Source organism: Anastrepha ludens, chromosome 3 (assembly GCF_028408465.1).
Source record: "Anastrepha ludens isolate Willacy chromosome 3, idAnaLude1.1, whole genome shotgun sequence".
In the NCBI taxonomy this organism is placed as follows: domain Eukaryota; kingdom Metazoa; phylum Arthropoda; class Insecta; order Diptera; family Tephritidae; genus Anastrepha; species Anastrepha ludens.
The window spans coordinates 89,928,617-89,953,171 of NC_071499.1; the positions used below are offsets into that span (position 1 = coordinate 89,928,617).

At 35.1% G+C, this 24,555-nt stretch overlaps 1 protein-coding gene across 4 annotated transcripts in view; it reads left to right on the plus strand.

The window, feature by feature from the left end:
- LOC128858430 (uncharacterized) overlaps nt 1–24,555 on the plus strand; it is a 137,388-nt gene that overhangs the window by 16,141 nt on the left and 96,692 nt on the right. Inside the window, exon 2 of one of the 4 annotated variants that reach the window (XM_054094702.1) lies at nt 22,373–22,766. In XM_054094702.1, the coding sequence (XP_053950677.1) occupies nt 22,647–22,766 (120 nt within the window). In that variant the 5' untranslated portion in view covers nt 22,373–22,646. Of the gene's footprint in view, nt 1–22,372; nt 22,767–23,289; nt 23,642–24,555 lie in introns of those variants that run through there. The other 3 variants (XM_054094696.1, XM_054094697.1, XM_054094699.1) reach the window with 3 other exon arrangements.

Here is a 24,555-nt window from a genome sequence, read left to right on the forward strand (position 1 = left end):
GAACTCATTCTGTCTGCGTGTGTATCATTCATCAGAATTGTAAGTTGCTGTTGGATGCGATTGAAATTGAAAAATTAACAGAAAACTTGGAAACTCCAATAAAAAGTTATAAGGATTGTTTAAAGCAAATTAGCTGCAAAAATCCCACTGAGAATTGCTTCCTTGGTACATGTGATGAATGTCCAAGTATTGCAAACTTCTCGCAATCCTTAAAGCAATTATTAGATGAAAAAAATATTTACCATGTACAATATAGTGCATGGACTAGTACAAACAGATCCACACTGCAGACACGCATTGTCCCCACAGCAGAATATATAGAAGAATTATGCAATAAGCTTCTACTTCTAAAACCTCACTCATTTTTGGCAAAACAGCAGTCGCAGTTCCATCGTGATAAGAAGGACAATTTAGATGATGGTGAAGTTTTTGTTATTTTGGACTTTTCTGAGAACTATAAATACGTTGTTCAAGATGCCTCTCAAGCTCTTCATTTTAACAACACGCAATGTACAGTATTTCCTGTCATGTTTTATTACAAAGTAGGTACCGAAATTAAACATAAGAGTCTTGTATTTTTATCTGAAAGTACTCGACATGATACTGCGGCTATTTATTCAATGCAAATAATATTAATTCCTTATTTAAAGGAAAACCATAATGTGAAAAAATTAATTTATTTCAGCGATGGGGCCAAGCAATACTTCAAAAATAAATATCAAATGACAAACTTGGTCCATCATGAATGGCATGTACATGTGACTGCGCATGGGAAAGGACCCTCAGATGGTATTGGCGCGACGTTTAAAAGAGAGGCTGCATGAAACAGTCTTCTGTCTAAGCCGTCCGAAGCCATCTTATCCCATGACAAACTTGTAAAATGGGGAGAGAAACATTTTACAAGTATTAAAGTATTTTATTACAGTCGAAAAACGCATGAGAGCGTAGACAGATTTCTCAAAAGAAGATTCAGCGAAGCTCCAGCGGTCCCACAAATAATAAAAAATCACTATTTCTTGGTCTGTGAGAATAAACAATTATTAATAAAAAGATACTCAAACGCTCCAAATGGCATTGTACTAAACTACAAGGTTAAGTGAATTGGACTAAAACTATTCTTGCCCTAAGTGTCTGGAATATGATTTTCTCTTACCCTTGCTGGTTGGACCAAAACTAGTCTTGCCTTAACTGTCTGAACCTTAGCTATCCATATTGGATCCGCCTTCTTAAATTTTTCGAAACTAACAAAAGATTCGTAATCATCGACTAAAAAAACCCCTGAGTAACGAGTTTCATGCAAATTCATGAGTTTTTTCAAAAATCCGTCCGCCATATTGGATCCGCCATTTTGAATTTTTAAATTTTTCATTTTGTATTTTAAAGTAAACTTTATTAGCTAAATTTTGAGACCTCGTACAACTCTTTCCGTTGAAATGAATTTTTTTGGCATAGGTTATTAGAATGAATTTAATGAATTTTGATTACATTTTTAGCCATATTAAATGAGCCATCTAGAATTTTGTTTTTGGCCACTCTGCATTGAAAAGTAGATAAAAAGAGCTAAATTTTAAGCCCTAATATAACTCTCTAGGTCAAAAACATTTTTGGATGGATAGGGGTCTCCCGTTGAGAAAGAATGCCCCATATATATGACAATATATACATATATATTAGGCCGGGTCGATTTGTGGGGAGGCAAAAAAATCGCCCATTGCTCTGTAAAAATCATATTCTAGGGATCAAAATAAGAAACTTTGCCGAAGGAACCATACCTCTAAAACGAATTCTGATGTCCCCCAATTTGGGTCGAACGAAAAATCCCACTTTGACCCATTTAGAGTACTCATCATTTAATCCATTGCATATTCTGAACGAGTAATTGCATATAATTTTATAATTACTTTTTGGAAAGCTCACAATTTATTTTACAGAATAACTTTTAATCAGCTTTTTTAATTAATAGAAAAAGTTAATCTGTCATTTCGTTTTTAAACATATGATTTAATGATTATAATCAAAAGTTTGTTCTTTTCAAAACACTGAAATAATTCCAAGCTCCATTCTACTAATATGTTTTTTCGGTATAATTGCAATTCTGTTCTATCTTTATAAGTTTTACCAAATCAAATTGATGCATTGTATTACAAAATATTGTTTCTCACTAACAATAATTGAAATTTGCCAATTCAATCTTATAGCAATCTTAAGAAATCACTAGTGGTACGTACAAATAATAATAATCTTTATACTCTCTGCTAACAGCAAGCCATGAAGAGTGTTGTTATTATGTACTATATTGTTGTAATGTATTGTTATTACGAATACGTACTCTATTTCTAATATTTTTTTGTTTTTTATTATTATTCTCTTCAATGCATATGCAGCATATGCTTGCTTATATGAAACTATCATCACGTGCCCTTTCAACAAAGACTTAAGCAACGAACTTGATTTGTACTTTACATTAGCGAAAATTACATTTACTTAAAATGCATTGATGTGAACTCATGCGAAGTCTAAGATCTTCAGATATGTAAAGTGAAATATTTCAAGTAAGCAATATCAACAATAAACAGAAGTTATAATATTTATAGTCAACTAAAAACCTATACGAATTTGTTGATGCAGTACGAATATTACCAAAAGTTGTCACAATTTTGTGTCCTTTTTTATAAAAATGCATACTCCAAAAAAGTTAAAAAAGACTTTTCAAGAATAGGCAGTTGTGTCAAAAACGCTATCGCTTTGACTGCCGTTTCAAAGATATGGTTTTCTAATTTCTCCACGTAGGAAAAAGTTGAAAATGAAAGCTAATAAAAAGTTCGCACTTTTTAGGTCGGCGTACTCGTACATCTGTGGACTTAAACCATATTGAATCATCTCAAAATTTGGAAATGAATATTGTCCGGCTAAATAGGACAAACGCGCCACTGTGCGTCGTTGGGCAATGAGAAATGCTTACATCAGCATTCATATTGGAATTAACGTTTGAAATCGCGAATCCACCTTTAATTTCAATTGTATCGATAGCGTTCGATAGTTTTGCAATATATTCACATATGTACTAATTCGACGACTAGGCCAAGAAAATGTCACATTTTAATGATTTAAGCGAACTCCTTTTGTAATCCTGAAGCAGTAATCAGAGGTTACGGGTGTTTTAAAATAACAAAATAATCATGAATTAATAATCGTATGCAATAATAAGTAATTAAATTATTGTGTAATAAACTTTCAGCATAAACCTAAAAATGTACTGGGTTTCAATAAAGAAGAAATGAAATGTCTTCGATTCGCCCCACCTCTGTTCGCTATGTTTGGGCTCTACTCACTTGACGTGAAATTTGAATGTGAAAGCAAGAACTAAGTTATCGAGCAAGATTCGTCACTAGTGAATCGCAAAAAACTGGTTTAACTCATTATATACTATACTAGCGGACCCGACAGACTTCGTTCTATCAAATAGATTTTGAAGTGCCAGTTTATATTTCGACCTTAAGACGTTTTTACTCTGCTGACCCTCACACACCGCCCTATCATCATGGTGACGTTTCTGTTCAGGAGAATTAAAGAAAAGGGGCAGCTCGGGTAACCTAGGTACCTTTGCTTCCACGAACTTGGGCCATCCTTTGGAGACCCACTAAAAACCCCGACTGCGATGTTTGCCAGAGGGCTTCAAACTAAGAGGGTAACTTAAGGTTCAAACCTTATTGAAAAATAATTTAAGGGATAGTGGGAACCTAAAGGAGACAAATATTTATAAAGTGGGTTCTTCAATAACAAAACATAGAGATAATTAATTATTTTTATTATTATTTTATAATAAATTTTTTTATTATTATAAACGTAGGGTTAATAACCGATATAATAAAGAATAATGAAATTAAAAGTGTATACGTATTTTCAGTAATCGCTTTATTGTAAATCAAGTAAATCATAATTATTAATAAAAACCTGTTTTATTTTTATTGTAGTGTTTTATGATATACAATATTTTCTGTTTGATTACCTAGTGAATATTCAAACAAATCTGATGGTTTTCCAACACGGGAACAGGCAACATACAATTGTCCATGTGAGAAACATGGGTTTTCTTGATTAATACCACAAACACCTAATAATTGCCCCTGGGACTTATTTATGGCGCTAGAAAAAGTAAGCCGTTTAAATTCAAATGGTACATCAGTCGGAATCATTGGGATGCGTGGTATCAAAACGTTTTCTCCTTTATACTTTCCTTACAGTATAGTTGCTTCTATCGCGTTGTTCAATAATTTTTTTATCGCTAACCGTGTGCCGTTGCAAAGACGCGTTTGGTTGATATTTCTCAACATTATAACTACCGATCTAACCTTTAATTGAAAATTGAGAGGTGGCAATCCTGGTAAATCCAGCGAGTTTCAAAATTCAGGCGATAGTTGACGAAATCATCTTGGTTTGTAGCCGAATCAACTGATTTATGTATCCTCAATTCACCTGTAATTTGTTCTTGAATTTTGAAATTTAATTCATTTACATCTATGTTTTTTGCAGCGAAAATACCCGTTCGCTCAACCAATCATGGTTTCTGTAATTTTGAGCAACATCTGGAAACGCCTTTTCATAAGTTCATCTTTTGGTCGAGTTAACTGACAAAAACTTTGAGGAAAGTTAATGCAACCAGTCAAGGGGTCTATAGGAAATTCGCCATTACCAATGTCAATGATTTGTTTAGAGAATATGTCTCCATATTGGTCATTTTGCAACTCGGCACGCATATTCTTGCTTAAGCGTAATACCTTGACATGTTTCCACAAATTGCAAACATGCATTGAGTTCATCAACTGCCGTTGATCGTGGAATTACTGGCAATATTTGACGAAAATCTTCTGCTAATAAAATCATTGCACCACCAATTGGGTTATGATTTGTGAATGAAATCATTCCTTAACTCGTTCTGAAACTAAAACAAAAAAAGAATATTGCGAGGCCAATCAAATCTATAGCTCTTATATCTTTTGGCTTTTCAATTTGGTCGGGTTCACGATATTATCACTTTTGTGTGAACGCATTATATCCTCCAACGCGAACACGCACACACACGAATGCGCAATATATGTATGGGAAAAAGAAAAGGGCTGTTTTCGCGGTTTCCCGGAAATTATTCGAATTTTTCTCGCCGTACAAACCATCCTTGGACTTCTAGGAACATTTAAAAAAAGAATTGTTAAGTTGGTCCATGCGTTATTGAGTTATGCGCTTACCAACACATTTTGCGATTCATTTTTATATTATATTGTAGATAAGTACTTATACAATGCTCCCAACTCTTTTTCCTGATATTAGGCAAGTCGTATTAGACAGCTCAGACACGACAACTTTTGTTGTAGCAACTCGTAACTTTCGGTAGAGAGGTCGACGAAGAAGAGAGAGGGGAACTCAGTTGCTCGAGCTCGGGTCACACGCTTTATTTTTTCGTTCTGCTCAATGTTGCTGTGGACTATAGTAAAAACTAAAAAAAAATTTAAGTAACTCGATTAGACATGTCTGGGCACAGTCTAACAAATACTCATTGATCGAAGTACTCAATGTCCATTTTGCTAGCTCTTTTCCAGCGCTCTCAACGTAAGTTAATTTAAGCCAATTGTTTCATTTATTCGTCACACGCTATGGGATGGCGAATCGAAGAGGGCTATAGTAAAAAGTATGAACAAGAAATTGTGATAATATTTGCAAAGGAAAACAGAAGCAGTGAAGTGAGATATCAACCTCCGTCATGCCGGCTAAAAGTTTTTGATTTTGTTGAACCTCTAAGAAATGGGAATGCAGCTATTCACCTAGATACAGACCCTCTTCTTGGTTGGAAAGTGCGAATACTTCATATTAGAAATTTAAGTTTAAGCAAAAAAACTTTAATTTTTGCAAATACTTCAGCAAACCGTTTAAGATTTTTAATAATTACTATGACAAACTACTTTTGTCAGCCATCAAGGTCAGTGGAATACTAATGGATAATGAATCGCAGATCCAGAGTGGAAAATGAATTGCTGCAGACATTTTTTTCTATTTTGCCAATGCAAACCTGTCGATAGTTTTTTGGCAGTTTGCAAAATGTTATTAGTCAGTATCGATGCTGCTCACAAACAAAGTTTCAGAATTCTGAGCTCAACATGCCTAACTTAGCTTAAGGTCAACTTAAATTTAAATTAAAAAAAACTTCTATAGTTGTATAAATATTTCATAAATTCATGCATAATTTTAGACACACACGCATTGCGTTTTTGGCTACTCAACGCATTTTTTCAACTCAAAACGCCCACTTTCACGCAGATGATTTGTTCGTACAAGTTTTTGAATTATTATCCCGACCATTTTGGTTTCCACTTGCACTTGTGATTGCATAACGGAAGGGCTGCCATAGCTATTGATTAATTCCAATTGCGCCGGGCGTACGCGGCAGTCGCTCCCAACTGTCAATATCAATGCCATTTGTGGACGCATAGTCTTATAGACTTCCATTTTCATATGCATTCGGAATATTTAAGTATGCAAGTGTTGGTAGTGTTGGTAGTGTCAGTGCCAATGTCGGTTGTCGGTTGTTGGCGCGACTGACATGTCTGCCGTGACTGCTGTTTCCACTGGTGCTGTTTTAGCTTCTGATGTTAAGTATAACTAGCGACCTTGATTTTAATGCTGTTGTTTTAATACGCACGCGTATTTTAGCTGCCCGAGCGTCGCATCAACGATCTTGTATATTTGCTCGTAATGCATAGCATTACATATTTAGATATCACATTACGAATTCATTCATTCAGTAGATACGTAGATATGTATACACGATTGATTGTACGTAAAAATGGATTTGCTCACGTTTGATTTGCTGATTAGGCGCTACGATTGCTTTATCATCATTAAAATCTTTAGCCGCCTTTTTGCCGTTATTAATAAGCCTGTTAATGAATAAAAATTATTTCAACAGAAAAAATAATGAAAATAAATTAAAAAAGTTTTAGCTCCATTGCCAGTTCAAATAATTCCAAGTGCATTAATAATTCATTAGCCTAATCAGCGCAATACATTTTAAGTAAAGTCATATTATTTATTTTCTATCGTACATTATTGACTTGAGCTAAATACCTACAATTAAACTTAGTGTAAATATGTGTAAAGAAGAATATAGAACGGCTCTTATATAACGTTTCCAACGCAGCTTACTTTGCTTTTACAGCTGCCAATAGGATTCCTTTAGGTATTTTTTTTTCTCTTTTATTGCCTTCTTATCGAAGCATGGCAACAACGTTTTGCATCTTATCAATATGGAAACCATCTAATTGATTGCCGGCTTCTTAAATTTAGATGTACAAAAGCGATTTATTTTCCCATATCCTGGTTTTAAATAATATATTGCTCCCTTACTATCTATTATCCATTTTAGAATTGTAGTAATTTCCACCCTGTAGATTAGGTTAGATTGGTATGGTCGAATGGGCACACTTGGACGAAGAAAGATTCGTCCTTTGTGATACCATTATGAAGAGGGTGAGATGAGAGAGAAAGACCGATGGGATGCTGGGAGAGGGCGGGGAGAAGTATTGCTGGGATGGTTAGGGGTGTGCGGATTACGAACGATGACTATGTTTGCGTCAACCGCTTTGTGCTGCTGATGAAATTCATCAGATTTTAAATGTCAGCGCCAGCTATATCAGCAGGCGTGGCAAAGAAGTAAGAGCCAAGATGCCTGGATCTTAGTCACACCAGAGCAGGGCAGCTACGGAAAAGGTGCTGAGATGATTCCACCTCATCCTCCATACATCCAGCGCAAAAAGGACTCGAGGGGATTCCAAGTCTCACAGCATGCATTCCGCGCATTGTGTCCTGTGAGAGAACCCACGAGATTAGTAATAAAAGAGTAAATAAAATATTAGCAAAATGGAGTGTCCAAGGAATAAAACACACGAAATTGTGTGAACGTAATATTTTAAATGACAATGTAATTAAATACTCCTTGAACAGGAACACTTAGAGAGAATATTTTAAAAGTAGCTTTGTAGATGAGTTATAATACAGTTGTAATACAATAAGAGATTATGTTCTAACACAAAATAATTACAGTTTCAACAAAATTTTCATCAACCACGCAGTGGAAACAGTTGGCAATCCTCTCAAACCCAAAACCTGCAAACCGTTGGTGGAAAGTCCGTGCAAAGTCAGAGAGATGGCACTACTGACGCGTATCGAGGTTATGTTTAGTTAGTAGCATCTCGTGGAGGAACACAAAGCAAGTTTCAGCCAGATCGGTATATTTCTTTATGTTTTAATCAAGGAAGTTGAGTAATTTTCCTTTTCCGTTGCGATAACATACCAGCTGGCGCCTCAGCAGCTGTGTTCCCAAAATGATTGGAAATAGGATTCCAACTCCCTCTATTTTCCATACTTGGCTCCCTCGGACTACTATTTGAGCCCTAATTTGAAGAAATGGCTGGTGGGAAAAATATTTTATCCAACCGAGGCGGAGATTGCACGAATGGTTATTTTTCAGACTTCGACAAATCCTATTATTCGGAAGGTATCATCGAACAAGAACAGCGTTAAACGAAGTCTATAAGCCTAAAAAGAGACTGTGTCGAAAAATAAAAAAAGTTTACCGCAAACAATGAAGTAGTTTTTATTTTTGCACGGATTTTTCAACGGCCCTCGTATTATTAGTTTAAATTTATAAACACGCACTTGGATATCATTTGGTATAGAGTCCGACCGATTATTCAGCATCGGCAGATTCTTAACCGATTCTTTTCATTTTTTCCGCATATAATTCTTGTACTATTTTTAATGAAAAATTGGAATTTCAAAACTTTATGAAGGAGCCATTTTTAGTTGTTAGAGCTAACTGATTGTTTTAAGGTCACTCTTTATTAACAAAAATATATACATAGGTATATTTATTTTATATTTAATATGAAAAATGCTATGGAAAGTATTGTAATGCAATATTTAAGTGATATACGAGTATCAGAATTTTTAGGAAAATGGTAGGTATGCAGTTTTATAGATCCTTGATTTTTGGTATAATAAAGTAACAATTCCAAATCGGTGAAAAATCAGTGCGCTTTTTGACAATTTTTTCCACTGACGTTGCTGGATGTTTTCTTCCATATAAAACAAAAGTGCAGTGAAAAATGCTCCAAACCGTCACCGAAAAAATTCTCAAAAATCAGTGTTATTTTTTACCTATTTGATACTTCCATTTTACCACAAAAATGAGCTATAAAATTGTGAGTACAAAGTTTAAAATTTCGATGAAAATTTGCCGAATTTCGGACAAGGTTTGAAACTTTGCTTTATATGGTGTTGTGGTATGAAGTGTGTTTTTGTAAAATAATAATTGAAATTAAAAAGTAAATAAACAAAAAGTCAAAACTTATCAATACATTGCCTGTATTTATGCAGGTAAGTAAGCATATTTAAAATATGGCCCGATTCGGAACGCGATGACCCTTACTCCGCTGATTCGATTCAGCAAGAAAATATTCCTAAGATGCCATAAAATCACACCCAACTAGAAAATCCGGGATTATTTAGAAAATTTTCCAATTAAACTTACTTAAGCATCCCATGCGCATTCAATTGGTTGGAAAATCAAAAATACGTTTATTTTATTATTGTAATCATTGTATGAAAGTGAAATTAAAGACTTGGGTGTAATATTTGATTCGAAGCTACTTTTGCTAGTCATATAAATCTTATTATTACCAAATCTTAGGCTCTCTTGCTTTTGTTAGACGTCATAGCTCTGAGTTCTCCGACCCTTAAACGCTGAAGCTTATGGCGTTTGTACGTTCCGAACTTGAGTATGCCATTCTAACCTCTCATATTGTAGAGCTCCTAAGCATTTCATTCGGGTTCTAGCTAATGCAGGACAAGAACATAGAAGGTGTTCAAGAGTTTTCCTCTCTTCTAGTTCATTGCAAAATCCGCAGCTTTGTTGGAATTCCCATCTTGTCTGCCGCTAACAAATTGTGGCCTGTCAGTATGCCTACGATAGTTTTGCTTTCCTTTTTAGACAGGGCTAGTACGAATCTAGTGTATTTGTCTGCATTCTGTGTACACATTATTTTCACGGTTTTACAAGTAGCTAGATTATTCCACCTCCTGTCCCTCCGTGTTTTCATGTCCGCAGCGATGTCATTGTATATCGTATTTAAAGGTTTGCGTATGTCGTTTTCTTGTTCGAATTATATGTAAGCAGCGCTTTTGGCAATATTAAATCTATATTAAAAATAGTTTAATTTTACTTCATTTTATTATATTCATTCATATACAATAAATAGGTAAATACTTACATGCCTAAAGTGTAATAAAAATTCCAATCCAAGTAATTTAGTATGAGAATTTACCTAAACAACAAATCCTTTACAAGGCAACACAAATTGTTTTTGCCGATTTCTCTTCGATCATGATTTGGTGCTTGAGACACTTCATATTAATCGGGTGAAGAAAATTGATTCTGCAATTAGTTTCTGCTGTCTCTTGTTATAAAACGGAAAATATTGCTTCTATAGCGTGTGTACTCTCTGGGTTTTGGTCACCAGTTTGCCAGCTTTGTTCTTACGGACTTGAAGTCTGTCCAGACAACAGTCCCTATTTCGGGTTCCTTATTTAACAAGATGTGCAATAGACAAGCCTATGTCTACCACTTTTCTTATGTGGCGGCTTCCCACTTTATACTTTATACAACCCTACGTTTCAAAGTTTTCTATACACACATACACCGCGAATAGTTATCTGATCTGACGTTGCTTAGTCAGCGATTTAGAAGATATTGATGAATTATGTATTATATATGGTGATTCGCCTTTTGAAATGAAAAAAATGCATTAAGTTAGTGTTAACTGGCACATTTTTGTAAATTGGTTATAAAAGTATTAAAAACGCTATAACCCATCAACTTAAACCAAAAATTCTAAAATTTAAACAGTTATGGTACGCAAACTAATGGCAAGACAGCTTTACTATTCAACTATCTATCCGGATCAAATAAAGACTTGCTAGTAAGAGAGATTCTCAATAACATTCAAAGGCTAACATTATTAACGGTTCTCAAATAAGCGAAATTTTCTATTACTTCAAAATTATAGCCATCGGCATTGACATCGCGGCCGCCGTAGCCGAATGGGTTGGTGCGTGACTACCATTCGGAATTCACAGAGAGAACGTTGGTTTGAATCTCGGTGAAAACACCAAAATGAAGAAAAACATTTTTCTGATAGCGGTCGCCACTCGGCAGGCAATGGCAAACCTCCGAGTGTACTTCTGCCATGAAAAAGCTTCTCATAAAAATATCTGCCGTTCGGAGTCGGCTTGAAACTGTAGATCCCTCCATTTGTGGAACAACATCAAGACTACACCACAAATAAGAGGAGGAGCTCGGCCAAACAGCCAAGAAGGGTGTACGCGCCAATTATATGTATATATTGACATGATTTATGACGATTTGTTTTCTGACACTCGGGGATTTTCTTCCCTTTTTTATTCAGTTTAGAAGAGACAAAATTAACCGAGCAGTCGTTGAGGTCGATGGTATTAATGTGTCTGAAATCTTGTTTAACATCAAATTGCTCGTTTTGAAATATGACGGAGCAGGTGGTACTGCTCAGCGTCATTTTACACAAGAGCATTCGTATTAGTTTTATAGAGATACGAAAAAATCCAGCGAAACTGTGGGATTTACATCAATAATTCACAAAATATTGAAACATATTCAATAGCGTTTTTATTGCATTTATAAAAAGAAACCTGATTAGATTTTAATCATTTCAAATACAATACAATTTTCCTTAATATTTTTCGATGTTTATTAAAATCTATAATTCCTTATGTAAATTTTTTTGGCTCTACTCATATTTTTTGGCCTGATAAAATAGAATAGAATAGCACCAAAAGCCAAATAAAGGCTTAAAAAGAATTCCATAAATTACCGAAGTTATGAAAATAATTTATTAAAACCGAAGGAAATAAAAGAAATATCTTTGATTTGTGTCTGACAATAAGTGTGAAGAGTCGTTGAAGATCAATAGGGATTTATGTAAATGGCTGTATAATCACATAAAAATATTTCTTTGCATTCATATGCGTGCATATTTATAATTTACATACACACATAAATGTCTGTGTACACGAAAAAGAACTTTTAAAATAAAAATAATTACATAAAAATATGCCTGTGCGAATCTATAAATGAGTAAATGGTCACCAAAGCACTTCATTATTCATTGCGCCATTAAGTTTTTTTATAAATATATTGTACTTTTTTCGTTTTTGATAATCACTCATAGATATGGTTATTGCTTGTTCGGTTAACTCTATGCTGCCTTTTTCTTTCCTTGATTTTATTTAATTTACCATTATAAATATTTTCATAACATTAGGGTGTTCAAATGTCAAAGAAATAAATAACCAAAACATTCAATACCTATGTAAAATCAGGCGCTGAGTCGGAAAATCGAAATCATTTTTTTTCTGTCACGTAGTTTTAGAGAAATCACCAAATAACGGTTTTGATTTAAAGAAAACATAACTGGATTTTTAAATTAAAGATAATTTAAACTCCTATATTGCTTTAACGACTATTTTTTCATTTAAGTTAAACATTTTGAAGATATTTTCAGAGTTAACATTTTTTTTTTTGCGAAAGTTTCCGAAAATACTGAAAATATCAGTGATATCAATGATCTTCCGGAGAAATCGTCAACGTTTTTAACTTCGGTATTCCATTGCGCCCATTTATTTATGAACGTCTTCGAATTCTTCAAATATTTTACTGCAGATGCACGTGACATTTTTGGACCTTTGTTTGTGCGAATACTGCTTCAAATAGTTCATTATACGCTTTTTAAATTTCTCACAAAACTAACAAATTGCATAATGTATATTGCGAAAAGGATACGCCTATTTAGCGGCATTTAATTTTTTTTACAACGGAACTCCAAGTTTGAATTTTGCCGGTCACGCTTCAATTAGACAGACAGCCGCGCCAACTCGTCATTAGCTTCTATCACCTAAATAACGAATGAGTGATTTTTTCTTTATTTTTTAGTATGAGTTTTGAAAGTCGCTACCGCATGTCAAAATTTGAGAAAATACAGATATACTTTCCTACAACTTATTGGAAGCGAAATAATTGAATTAGTTACATCAATGTGATAAATAATGCCATTGAACATCTTTTGACTAAACGCTAATTTCGTATCCCATCCCCTGCACACATTGGAACGACCCTGTCGGCTCTATTCTGTCGCATATTGAAAAAGAGTACACGTGAGTTTTATTTTACTGGGCATTACGTTTCATGACGTGGTGACTGACGTAATTATCTTTTCTTGTGTAGATTGTTTGATTTATGTTACAACATCCTTTTTTTAATTATTAAAATCCTAAAAATTAAAACTTTTTCAAAGTTTCACTCCTAATTATTATTTAAAAAATGCGAAGAAACTAGTTAACGTTTTTTTATGACTTATAATATAATAAAGTATGACATGTGACAAAAATATAATATAAAAAAAATGTAGGTCAAATAACAAGCAACCTAATGTACGTCCTAATCTTTTTCTGTTCTCCAGTTTATGACTCGCTCAACAGTAAATTCTGTTTACGAAGTGTGTGAAATGGCTCTTGGTTATTTGACAATACCCACCGATGAAGACTCCTTTCATTGTATTCGTTGTTTAATGACTGAGAAGGCCGATGTACCCGAATGGGTTGGTGCGTGACTACCATTCGGAGTTCACAGAGAGAACGGTTGTTTGAGTCTCGGTGAAACACCAAAATTAAGAAAAACATTTTTCTGATAGCGGTCGCCCCTTGGCAGGCAATGCCAAACCTCCGAGTGTATTTCTGCCATGAAAAAGCTCCCCATAAAAATATCTGCCGTTCGGAGTCGGCTCGAAACTGTAGGTCCCTCCATTTGTGGAACAACATCAAGACGCACACCACAAATAGGATGAGGTGCTCGGCCAAACACCCAAAAAGGGTGTATGATGTGAAGATTTGGGCCCACTTATGTAATTGCTTGCCTCAAGCTACGAGTATTATGTAAGTTGTTACTGTTTGCTATGAATAAAATGACTTCAAATAATACAAAAACGGTACATGGATTTAAAGACAAATTTATTTTTTTTGTGGTCCACCCTAATGTACCATGCACATGTTTGTTTTCTGTGTGTTTTACTTGTTTTCATATTTGTATGCATAAGTATTTGTTGGTTGTTTCGTTGTCATTGCTATTGCTGGATCTCCCTCTTTCAAGCAGCCGAATTGCCAGCCCCTTAAGGCAATAAGCAAGGCTGTCAGGTTTGCAACTATCAGCAGGCGTGTGGGCCGCTGAAACAATTTAAAGAATCTGAAGCTGAGGTTGAATTTAAATCTCGTTTTCTGGTCTTAGCCTTTAATGCAAAGTCACACTGAAACACACACACACACATGCAACTAGCTCTAAAACGGCAAAGATTTGACGACAATAACGCCTTCTTAAAGTGATCTTGTTGACATTTTCATGAATGTATTTGAAAATGTTGTATTTATTACAATACATAGATGTTTTATTTTTGGCTCCTCAACGCAACTTTCGGTCAACAAAAAATAATCGCAAAGATCATTGGTTGTATACAAAATCTTAATGTGTTTTACAAATTTGCTTCAAAAACCACTTATATGAAGTTTGGATTTTTATGGGCATTGTTTGTTTTTCTGTTTTTTGGGTTTGTGTGTTATGACCAAAGGTGCGTACGGTTACGCATATTTATATACATATAAATATTTATAACTATGTATATGTGTATGCATACTTGTACTTGTAAATGGTTGAGATTAATAGGTCATTACAGCTGTCGCGCCACAACTAACAACCACCAAATTGTCTTCCACTCACTTAAATTCTCACATGTAAACAGATGCGGACAACTAAATAGAGCCGGCATGCTCTTGTTTCATACTTTTTGAAACTTGTTAATATTGCCTTTTAGATAATGGTAAATTTATTTTTAAATTGACTGGGACTTTTTTTGTATGTTATACCACCTAGTCAGTGTATTTCTGTGGGCACACCATACTTCAGTAAAATACTACCAGACATGTCCAGATAGCAAGTACACACAATTTAGACTTAAAAAACTTTATTACAAAAATGTGCATGGTTGCATTTTTGCTTATATAGGTTACTTTTCAGCATGGCCGCTTTTCAATGCTGTTGGTGAAACAGGGTATAAATGTTTAATTTCTGCCTCCAAAAAGCCTGCCGCTCATCGACCACTTCTCCAACTCTTCCTTCACCTTCTCAACCGTTGAAAACCTTTTCTACGCATCAGCTTCTTCAGAGAAGTGAAACATTGCAGAAAGTTCATTCAACGTCCATCTGTGATCGTCACGAACTCAGTTTTCTCAATTTTTCCCGTAAATTTGTTAATCACAATTGAAGACCACCCATTCCTCTGGTCTTCATACTCGAAAATACGGGTGTTTAACCCGCACATCACTGTACGATTCATAACTCTATCACCCTAAGCAATTTTCAGCTCATTGCACTCTCAATTTCAGTATTTTCATTCACAACGATGTAGTATAGGCCACCATTACACTTTATGTCTTTCAATGGATGAACGCATATCTATTTGGCAGTAATTGATGTTCTTTCCCCGGAACCATTTATTGCTACAACAGGGGTGCCCATGGAAGCATTTTAAGACCTTTACTCTTTACCCTCTTTATTGAAAATATTTATTCTCATTTTAACATTTTTTGTGGTTATTATAAATTCAGGGAACGCATTAGAGCTCCAAATTAATCTGAATATAGCCAAAATTTATACTGATCGAATGGACCATATAACTTGTAGCCGTGGCAGACATACGGTGGCCGGGTATCATATTCCAAAAATATATGCTATAAAATTATCTACAAGATTATAAAAAAAGTTCATTCCAACAATATTTCTGCTTTGTATTATCATTTTAAGTTCTCAATCTCTAAAAACACCTGATATATGACACCAAGTTTTTGTTTTTTTAATAGACGTACAAATTTTGTCATTTGCGGATTAGTTTTAACGTTCCTCAAAGAAATCTTCGCCAATCTTAACCATTTCATGTGGAGTGTTTCAAAACCAATTTTGATCGTAATGGCCCTATTGATTGGACACTTCGAGATTGATTTTTCTTTATCTAGGTCAGCTTCTATGAAATTTTGAATGTAACTTCTACGCTCGAATTATAATTCATTTTGTTTTTAGTCTGTAATTTTGTTCTGCAGATTTAATAAATAAATAAATTAATTAATTATGTAATAAAAAATAATTAACTACCATACAAAACCTTCCAGGACACATGTGGATGAAAAAATGTGGTTGACTTCTGCTGATATTAATCCAATGAATAGTTAATCGCAGTTTCAATATCGACTCGGGCTCTCCGAAAGCGACACTCTTTCAAAGATCAAAGAATCCTTTTAACTTGAACTTAGCGACGAAAACGAGTTAACATGGAATAAATAGAACAGCCTAAAGGGCCAAGCCGCATGCTCGTTAGGCTCCATGTACGAAACTCCAACCAAAGTCCATTTACGCAAAATCCAAATCGAAAAGTATAAGCTCTATTTAGTTGTCCACAACTATATGTACATACTTACACACATGTATGAATGTACCTGTACCTCGATTTGCACATCTGCAGACGCATTTCTCGACAAAGAGTCACTTTGTACTTTATTAAGTTGACAGGTGGGAGTGTTTTATGGAATTCCGCATAGTTAGGTTTTATGCCTTTTTGCTCGCTTTTCTTTTTCTTGTTTTGATGTTGCTGTTTTTTGTGCAAATCTCACAATTGCGCAACGTGAATGCGTATGTTTCTGCGCACCAATGAATTGACAAAAAATTTAGTTGAAGGTGAATTTATGCGAATTCATGATGCGTAAAATGCGTTTTTTTTTATTAACCACTTGCATAGGTCAAATGCGGCACGATTAACAGTAAAATATTGTTTTTTAATGAGAAAACAATAAATTGGTAATTTTACAAATCGTGTTTTACGCACTCAATTAGTTATTTGTACATACATATACATTCACAACGGATGTAGCGCATGTGGAATTTTGCAATCGCGGATGTTTAGTGTTTTTAAGAAATAATTTAGGTAATTCAAGTAAATGGAAAAGTTAGTAATTTTTAATAACGTTTATTTGATTTGGCAGTTAAATTTAAAAATCATCAGCTTAAGTTTTCTTAACCAAGCACCTTACTCAGTTTCCACTATAAATAGTACAAATGTTCCACCAAATGTATTTAATTCCAGTTCTTCTGCGAAAACTACTGAATTTCAGTACTCAAATGACTTGAAAACATACTCTTTGTATTTAAATAAAGAAAAATTGGGGATGATGTAAGATGGCGTTGGCAGCATCATGGTCTGCGCCTGTAACTTCGACCACAGTTACCGGGTGGTTGTATTGGATTAGGGAATAAGTTCGTAGCGTTTTTACCGGAGACTTCTATCTAAACAAAAAACCATAATTATATCAATAGGTTAATCAATGATATATATTCACGGCTCCTGTTTATAACCTCTTCCTACCTCTTGAGCAATTTGTTGATGCCGTTGCGCCAAAACTCGCTTGGTTTGGTGTCAAAGAAGGAGTTGAACCAGGTTTTAAGGACCGCCTTGCTATCGAAGATAACGACCTTCATATGGTTCGACAAAGAGCAGAAAATATGGTAATCGGTCGTTGCATGGATCGGAGAATATGGCGGACGCTCAAGGATCTCCCGTTCAAGCTCTTGGTGTGCGGGTTTGGCGACTTGTACAATATGGGGGCCCTGGCATTCTTTTCGAGCACTTCCTAGTGCGAAATGCCCTCCCAGTCCCAACAAACACATATCGCCGCACCCTAAATAGAAAAGGGTCACAACTCAAAATGTACCTTCTGCTCAAATATGAACGAGACGTTATCAATAAAACGGTCCGCGGATGACATATGGCAAAAATAAATTTTTTGTTTTTTGGTAGGACTGTTATAAGCTTACACGGCAAATTTCAGCGTGATATGTCACATAGTTTGTTTTCTGTGCTACTGTAAACAAGTCAAGCTCGAGTGTGGAAAATTTTGAGTTGTGACCCTTTTGTATTTAGGGTCCGATATCATGATCTTCTTTGGATGAAGATCCGGCTTGACTCTCGGCTTTGGCGTATCTCCTCGAGCCACCCACTCTTTTCTTTGCTTCATATTGATATATAGGCACCATTTCTCATCTCCCGTGACGATTCGGTACAAAAAGCGCTTTTTATGACCGCGTGCTGCTCAATGGCTGGCGAAATGTTGAGAAGCAATTTAAAGGAGACTTTCTTTGTTATTTTCGTTGAGTTCGTGCAGCACCCAGGCTCCCTATTTTCTGGTAAATCCTATTGAATGAAGGTGATTAAGAATTGTTTTACGATCGCAGTTCATTTTTTCTGCCAATTCACTACTGATTTGGCGACTGTTCTCCTTCAAAAGTGATTTGAGACGTTTTTCATCGAATTCAGTAGGTCTTCCGCCATTTTTGAACATTGAAAACCATTTCCTTGATGCAGACTCGGCTATTAAACCTTCTACATAAACGTCGCAAATGTCTCGGGTTGCTTCGTCAGCTTTGGAATCTTTTTGACCTTTATGAAAAGCAAAGACGAGCAGGTGTCGAAAATGTTGATTTTTGCCTCCTGGGTTTTCAATTTCTAAGCCTCAAAACTAGTTAAAATTAAATATTTAAAAAATATGATTAACATAGTTTTGTAGAGCAGAAAAAGTTCTTTCGAATGAATACAGGTACTTACCCTTTACCAAACAGCAAACAAATCGTTGTACTATAAAATAAAAGAAAATATAAAAACGCTATGAACTTATTACCAAACCCAATAGTTTATTGAAACATTGATAGACAAATTCATGTATATATAGATTCTAAAGGGTAATTTGTTGCAGGTCGCCGATAATCTGTGCGGTCTACTCTGGAAAATAATAACCGAAAACACAAGATTTCCTACAAAAATGTCCTAAAACAGTAGCTGAAAACGGAATGGATGAATATTTCGCTTTATTTTACTCAAAAACTGATGGGATCAATGGGTTAAAGTCTGTTGTGAACAACAAAAATTAACACTTCATACCAAGTAATAGAAATAGCTTAAAATCGTGTTTTACTTTACTGTTTTGAAAATCATAAGCCTCTTCATAAAATACGCAGAATTAGCATCATTCGTGTTTTTAATTTTTAAATTTTGTATTTAATTTTTAATCCTTACTTCTGTGACTGGTTTGATAAATTTGTGCTTATAACGAGCGTCTAAATAGTCATCGTCATTTTCCAGGGATGATGTCGAGTAGCGAACAATTTTAAGGCGCATCACTCATTGCACGACATTCGCATTCCCAAAGGCTTCGCATTGATTATTGCGAATGATAATGCGAATATCCGCAACATCCCTGGTATAAGCCTACAAACATATACATATTTCATTTATATGTGCATATAGCCCAACGAATTTGTACGTGCCTACCATTCGGTGGATCCCTTGCTCGATTTAAACTAAAAACGTATATCATAAACTTGATAAAAACGTGGTTGTAAGAGCATACAAGATTACCAAATCCTTTTTTAAGGAATGCTGCTGATGTTTGGTCACTGTCAAGTCATTATGTTAACGTAGATCCGATTATTGGGGGAACGGGAGAGGTATAGTCAGGCTAGGTTAAGTTACCCTCTCCCTTACGCAGGAACGACGAAAGTCGATTGCCGTGAGAACGATTTTACTGGACATACATTCCCACTAGTCAATGACAACTGATACGTCCAATCACTTGATAAAGGAATGAATAAGATAATCAGATCTTTTTGTCGATTTTAGGAAGTTAGCTCTAGGTGGGAATTTGACAGAGGTACTAATGTTAGTAGTACGTTAGTGGCGGCCGCTATAGCTGAATAGGTTGGTGCGTGACTACCATTCGGGATTCAGAGAGAATGTAGGTTCGAGTCTCGGTGAAACACTAAAATTAAGAAAACGTTTTTTCTAATAGCGGTCGCCCCTCGGCAGGCAGTGTCAAACCTCCGAGTGTATTTCTGCCATGAAAAAGCTTCTCATAAAAAATGTCTGGAATTCGGAGTCGGCTTGAAACCGTAGGTCCCTCCATTTGTGGAACAACATCAAGACGCACACCACAAATAGGAGGAGGAGCTAGGCCAAACACCCAGAAAGGGTGTAAGCGCCACTTATATAGGGTCCACCATAAAACTTTACGGAATTAAAAATGCTATAAAAAAGAAACTACTCAATATTTTTCCAAACTGTTTTTTTTTTTTATTTTGAAGTAGAGTAGAATGGGGTAAGATAGGTATGGGGGCACAATAGGTCGGTGGGGTTTTCGTCGCACTATTTTTGAGGAGGTCACTCGTCTTATGTGAATTGAATACGTGGTGGGGAACAACGTTCGCGACTTTCATTTCGGCCGTCACCATTGATTAGTTATCCTAGTTCTGGCGTCGTTTAGTTTTTTGTGAGCTTTTCTCCGACATAGCATTTTTTTTATTCTACGGTGCAGTGCATTTAATGTATGTAAATATTTGTCAGGTGAGTTTTATTTTACGTAGAAAATAATGCTGAACACGAATAACGTGTTAGTTTTTTGATATTTTTGTTTTTAAAAAAAATATCGACACTAACATAAAACATGTGCTTGGGGGCACTATAGGTCAGCCTTCTGGGGGCATTATAGGTCACTACTTTTAATTGAATAAAATAAATTTTAATTGTTTTTGCAGCAAAATGGTGCGTAATTATGTGCGAAAAACGCCGAAACGAAGTGAAGAGGACGTAAAAAACGCAATCGCGGCAGTCCGAGATGGCGCTAGTGTTCAATCAGCCTCTAAACAATTTAAAATTCCGTTCGAAACATTACGTGCTCGCGTGATGAATTAAAGAAAAATTCCAAACTTTTATAACATGTGCAGGGTTCATACTCTATAAATAAAAGTTAAAACGTTAATTTCCAAGCCATGTACATTGTTCTTTTCCCCTCACATATAGTGACTTATCGTGCCCCCCGATTTTGAAAATATCGAAAAAAAGTACCTTTGTCTTATTGAATGCAGCTTCCAAAATATTTAGCCAAACATAAGTCAGTATAACCAAAATGTTAGCAGATAAATAACCTTTCAAAATCTTGCTTATTTTTCAAAATCAATGCAAAAACACCGTAGCAAGAGCTCTCCAAAAAAAAAAGACCTATCTTACCCCATTCTACTCTACAATCCTTCCGGTTAATGATGGAACACAACTTCATTCATAAGGACTTTGTACGGCGTCATACCAAGGTCTGTACGCAAAATTCGTCTCAATGATGTCTCCGAAATGTGCAATTGTTGAGAACGACGGTGAACTGATGTTCCTGGTGATTCACGAACACTCTCGGCCACAGCAGCAATATTTTCGGGTGTACGCACGGTTTTTGGTCAGTCACGCGTTGGTTGTCAATAAGCAACCCAGTTTTTCTTACTTTTTTCGCAAAGTAACGCACATACGCTTCATTCGGTGCTTTTCTTCTTCTCATTGCCGTACGTAATTTTCGTACTCATTCTGCAACATTACCATGATTTTCAAAATAATGTCGCAATATTTCCCAGCGTTCTTTGAGCGTATACACAATCATTTTCGTTCAGCGGAAGAATAAAACTAATTTTCTGTCAAATCAGATGACAGCTAAGTGTTACCATTCTTCAAATAATACCTAGTTCAAATCCGTAACGATAGATGGCGGGCCCTGTATATGTATATCCTCTCTGCACTTCCTGCATTTGCCGTTGCTAGCAATCCTTTTCTTGTAGGCATATGCAGTCAATAGATTATGACCTGTTAGGATACCTATGATAGTTCTGCAGTCTTTTCGCGAGAGTGTAAGTACAAAGTGATGATACCCCGATTGATTCAGATTAACTGAATATGTTATATTATTGAAATGACAAATAGCTCGTCCCTCCCGGAACAATAAGTAACATAGTTTTCTAATAAAATTTTACCAAAACTTAAATACTCACGCTTATGTACAAATGAGAAAATTGATTTGTATGATACAAAATATTCTCATCAAAGCATGAAATTGTGTTTAAGCTTTACTTGCAATATCAGATAACGCCATATCTAAATTCTAACAATTTAAAAAAAAAAAATTAATGTTGTTTCTTTTTTTTAATTTTTGCAAAAATATACCATTACGAATATTTGCATAAGATAAGAATTACTTAACCACAACAAACAATAAATATTTCCGGTTATTTTCATGACAAATGTTTAATAACTTCTTGGAAACTAATTCTTTTCAGCGTCAACACTAACAACCACAAGTAAACAAACGATTGCTGATTTGAAATACAATAACTCATCAAGTGCATTAAAAGCAACAAAAGTTTAGCGCCAATTCGAAAAGCTTCAAGTTGTGTAAGTGTGTGTGGCTCTTAATTTGTGAAACTGCAGCAGACTGTGCGCCTAAAAATATGTAACGCTTGAAGTAAGCCAAGCGATTGTGCATAAAAGCGAATTCTATACGACCAAAGCGAATTATTAGTGCACAGATTTGTTTGTGTAGTGCATTAAAAAATGAACAGCAACGGTAAAAAAAAAATAAGCAGCGCTTTGAAAACCACAAAACCGGGGGAAAATGCAACAAAGCAACTAGTGAAGAAAGAGAGAAAGGAAAGCGACGCTGATAAGGAATTGGTGAGTAAAAAACCATAAAATGAGAGATATTTTAAAATTAAGAAATACTAACATACTTACATTTGGGGTGCATAAAATTCGAGATTTATTATTAAAAGTTTAATAATTTAGTTTAATTGTTCTTTTTTTTGCACTTTCTTATTTCTTAAGTAAATTTAAATTTTTCATATACAATTTTTGTTAAAAAAATAATTGCTGGTGGCTTTTGTATGAGGAAAGCGAGTGATATTAGTTGCCTATAAAAGTAATGAATCCAAAAATGTTGAAAATTTCCCAACAGTGCATAAAATATATAAATAAAGAGAAATATATAGAAAAAAGATAATCAATAATGATCGATAGCTTTTTATGTTATTGTGAGATCACCTGCTGACAACCACAATCAACCTATAACTTTACGCCGAACTTCCCCCACACCATTGTAGTTCGCCCTCAGTATCTTGCTACAAATATACTCATCGAATTCGATATATGTACATACACAAGTGAAATACGAAAAGCACTGAGCCAAGCCGTTCAGTACGATTCTGCTCGGTTAAGTTGAGCTAAGCTCAGTTAAAAACGACGCCATGTGAACTTGAAAACGTATAATTGTGCAGTAGATACAAAGTATGTTCAATTCTAAAAACCGGATGACGGGAAAAAAGTACTCCAATACAATGAAAGCGAATTAATTCTTCAAGTACTCGTGTTACATTCAAGAAAAATCAATCGGTGCTAAGTAATAGCAACAAGCAGCAAGCAGAAAGAATTATTTCCAACGGCAATTAAAGCTTGCAAGGTGAAGCAGGGCGGTGGCATAAACAGTTAACGAGCGTGCTTTGGATATCAAATCATCCGCGAAAATTTATGCTAAAAATGTAATAAGTAGTGAGGTAGTGTAGCGGAAAAAATGTATACGGCCAAAAACAAAGCAATTTGACAGTAAAAAATATTTCTACATGACCATAAATATTTATATTTTATATAGCTCAGTCATTAGCCGAATGAGTTGTAGGTGTTCGATAACAGTGGAGCATATTAAGGAAGAACTGTTCAAAAGATAAAATATCATAATAATAAAAAGCAGAATCGGCGTATGTTCCTTCTGTTGTTTTGTTTCGGCACTACTAAAATATGAAAAGTGTGCGCAGCCCATAAATTATTTAAGTATTTTAAGTACCATTTTTTATATTGCAGTACTTGTGGGGTAAGACCACACTGACGGGCACAAATAATTTTCTTTTGCGATATTATTAAAATGCGCGAGACAGTTTTTCCAGAACATAAAATTAATCATTCAAAAAAATTTCTACATCAGTGGGCGGAACGCAGTTAAGAATATGTGCACTAAATTATAGGTCAACCCCATCCTTTTATATTTATACAAGTATATAACGGGTGATTTTTTAGCTATTATCTTTTAAACAGTTGGTTTAAACAGTTGACGCACGTTTCGTGTTTTGTTTCACTGTCAAACATCTTCAGTTTGGTCTTTAATTTAACCATGAATCGTCTTACAAACGAACAACGCTTGCAAATCATTGAATTTTATTATAAAATGCATGTTCTGTTAAGAAAGTTTATCGCGCGCTTCTTCCATTTTATGGTCAGTTTAATCGACCCACTGAAACGGCTATTCGAGCTATTGTGACTAAATTTAGAACCAAATTTACATTATTGGACATCAATCCACCAACACGCTTACGTAGAGTGTGAAGAAAATATCGCACCTGTATCGGCCAGTGTTAATTATGACCATCAATTATCGATTCGTCGCCGTTCGCAGCAATTGGGCCTCTGTTACTCA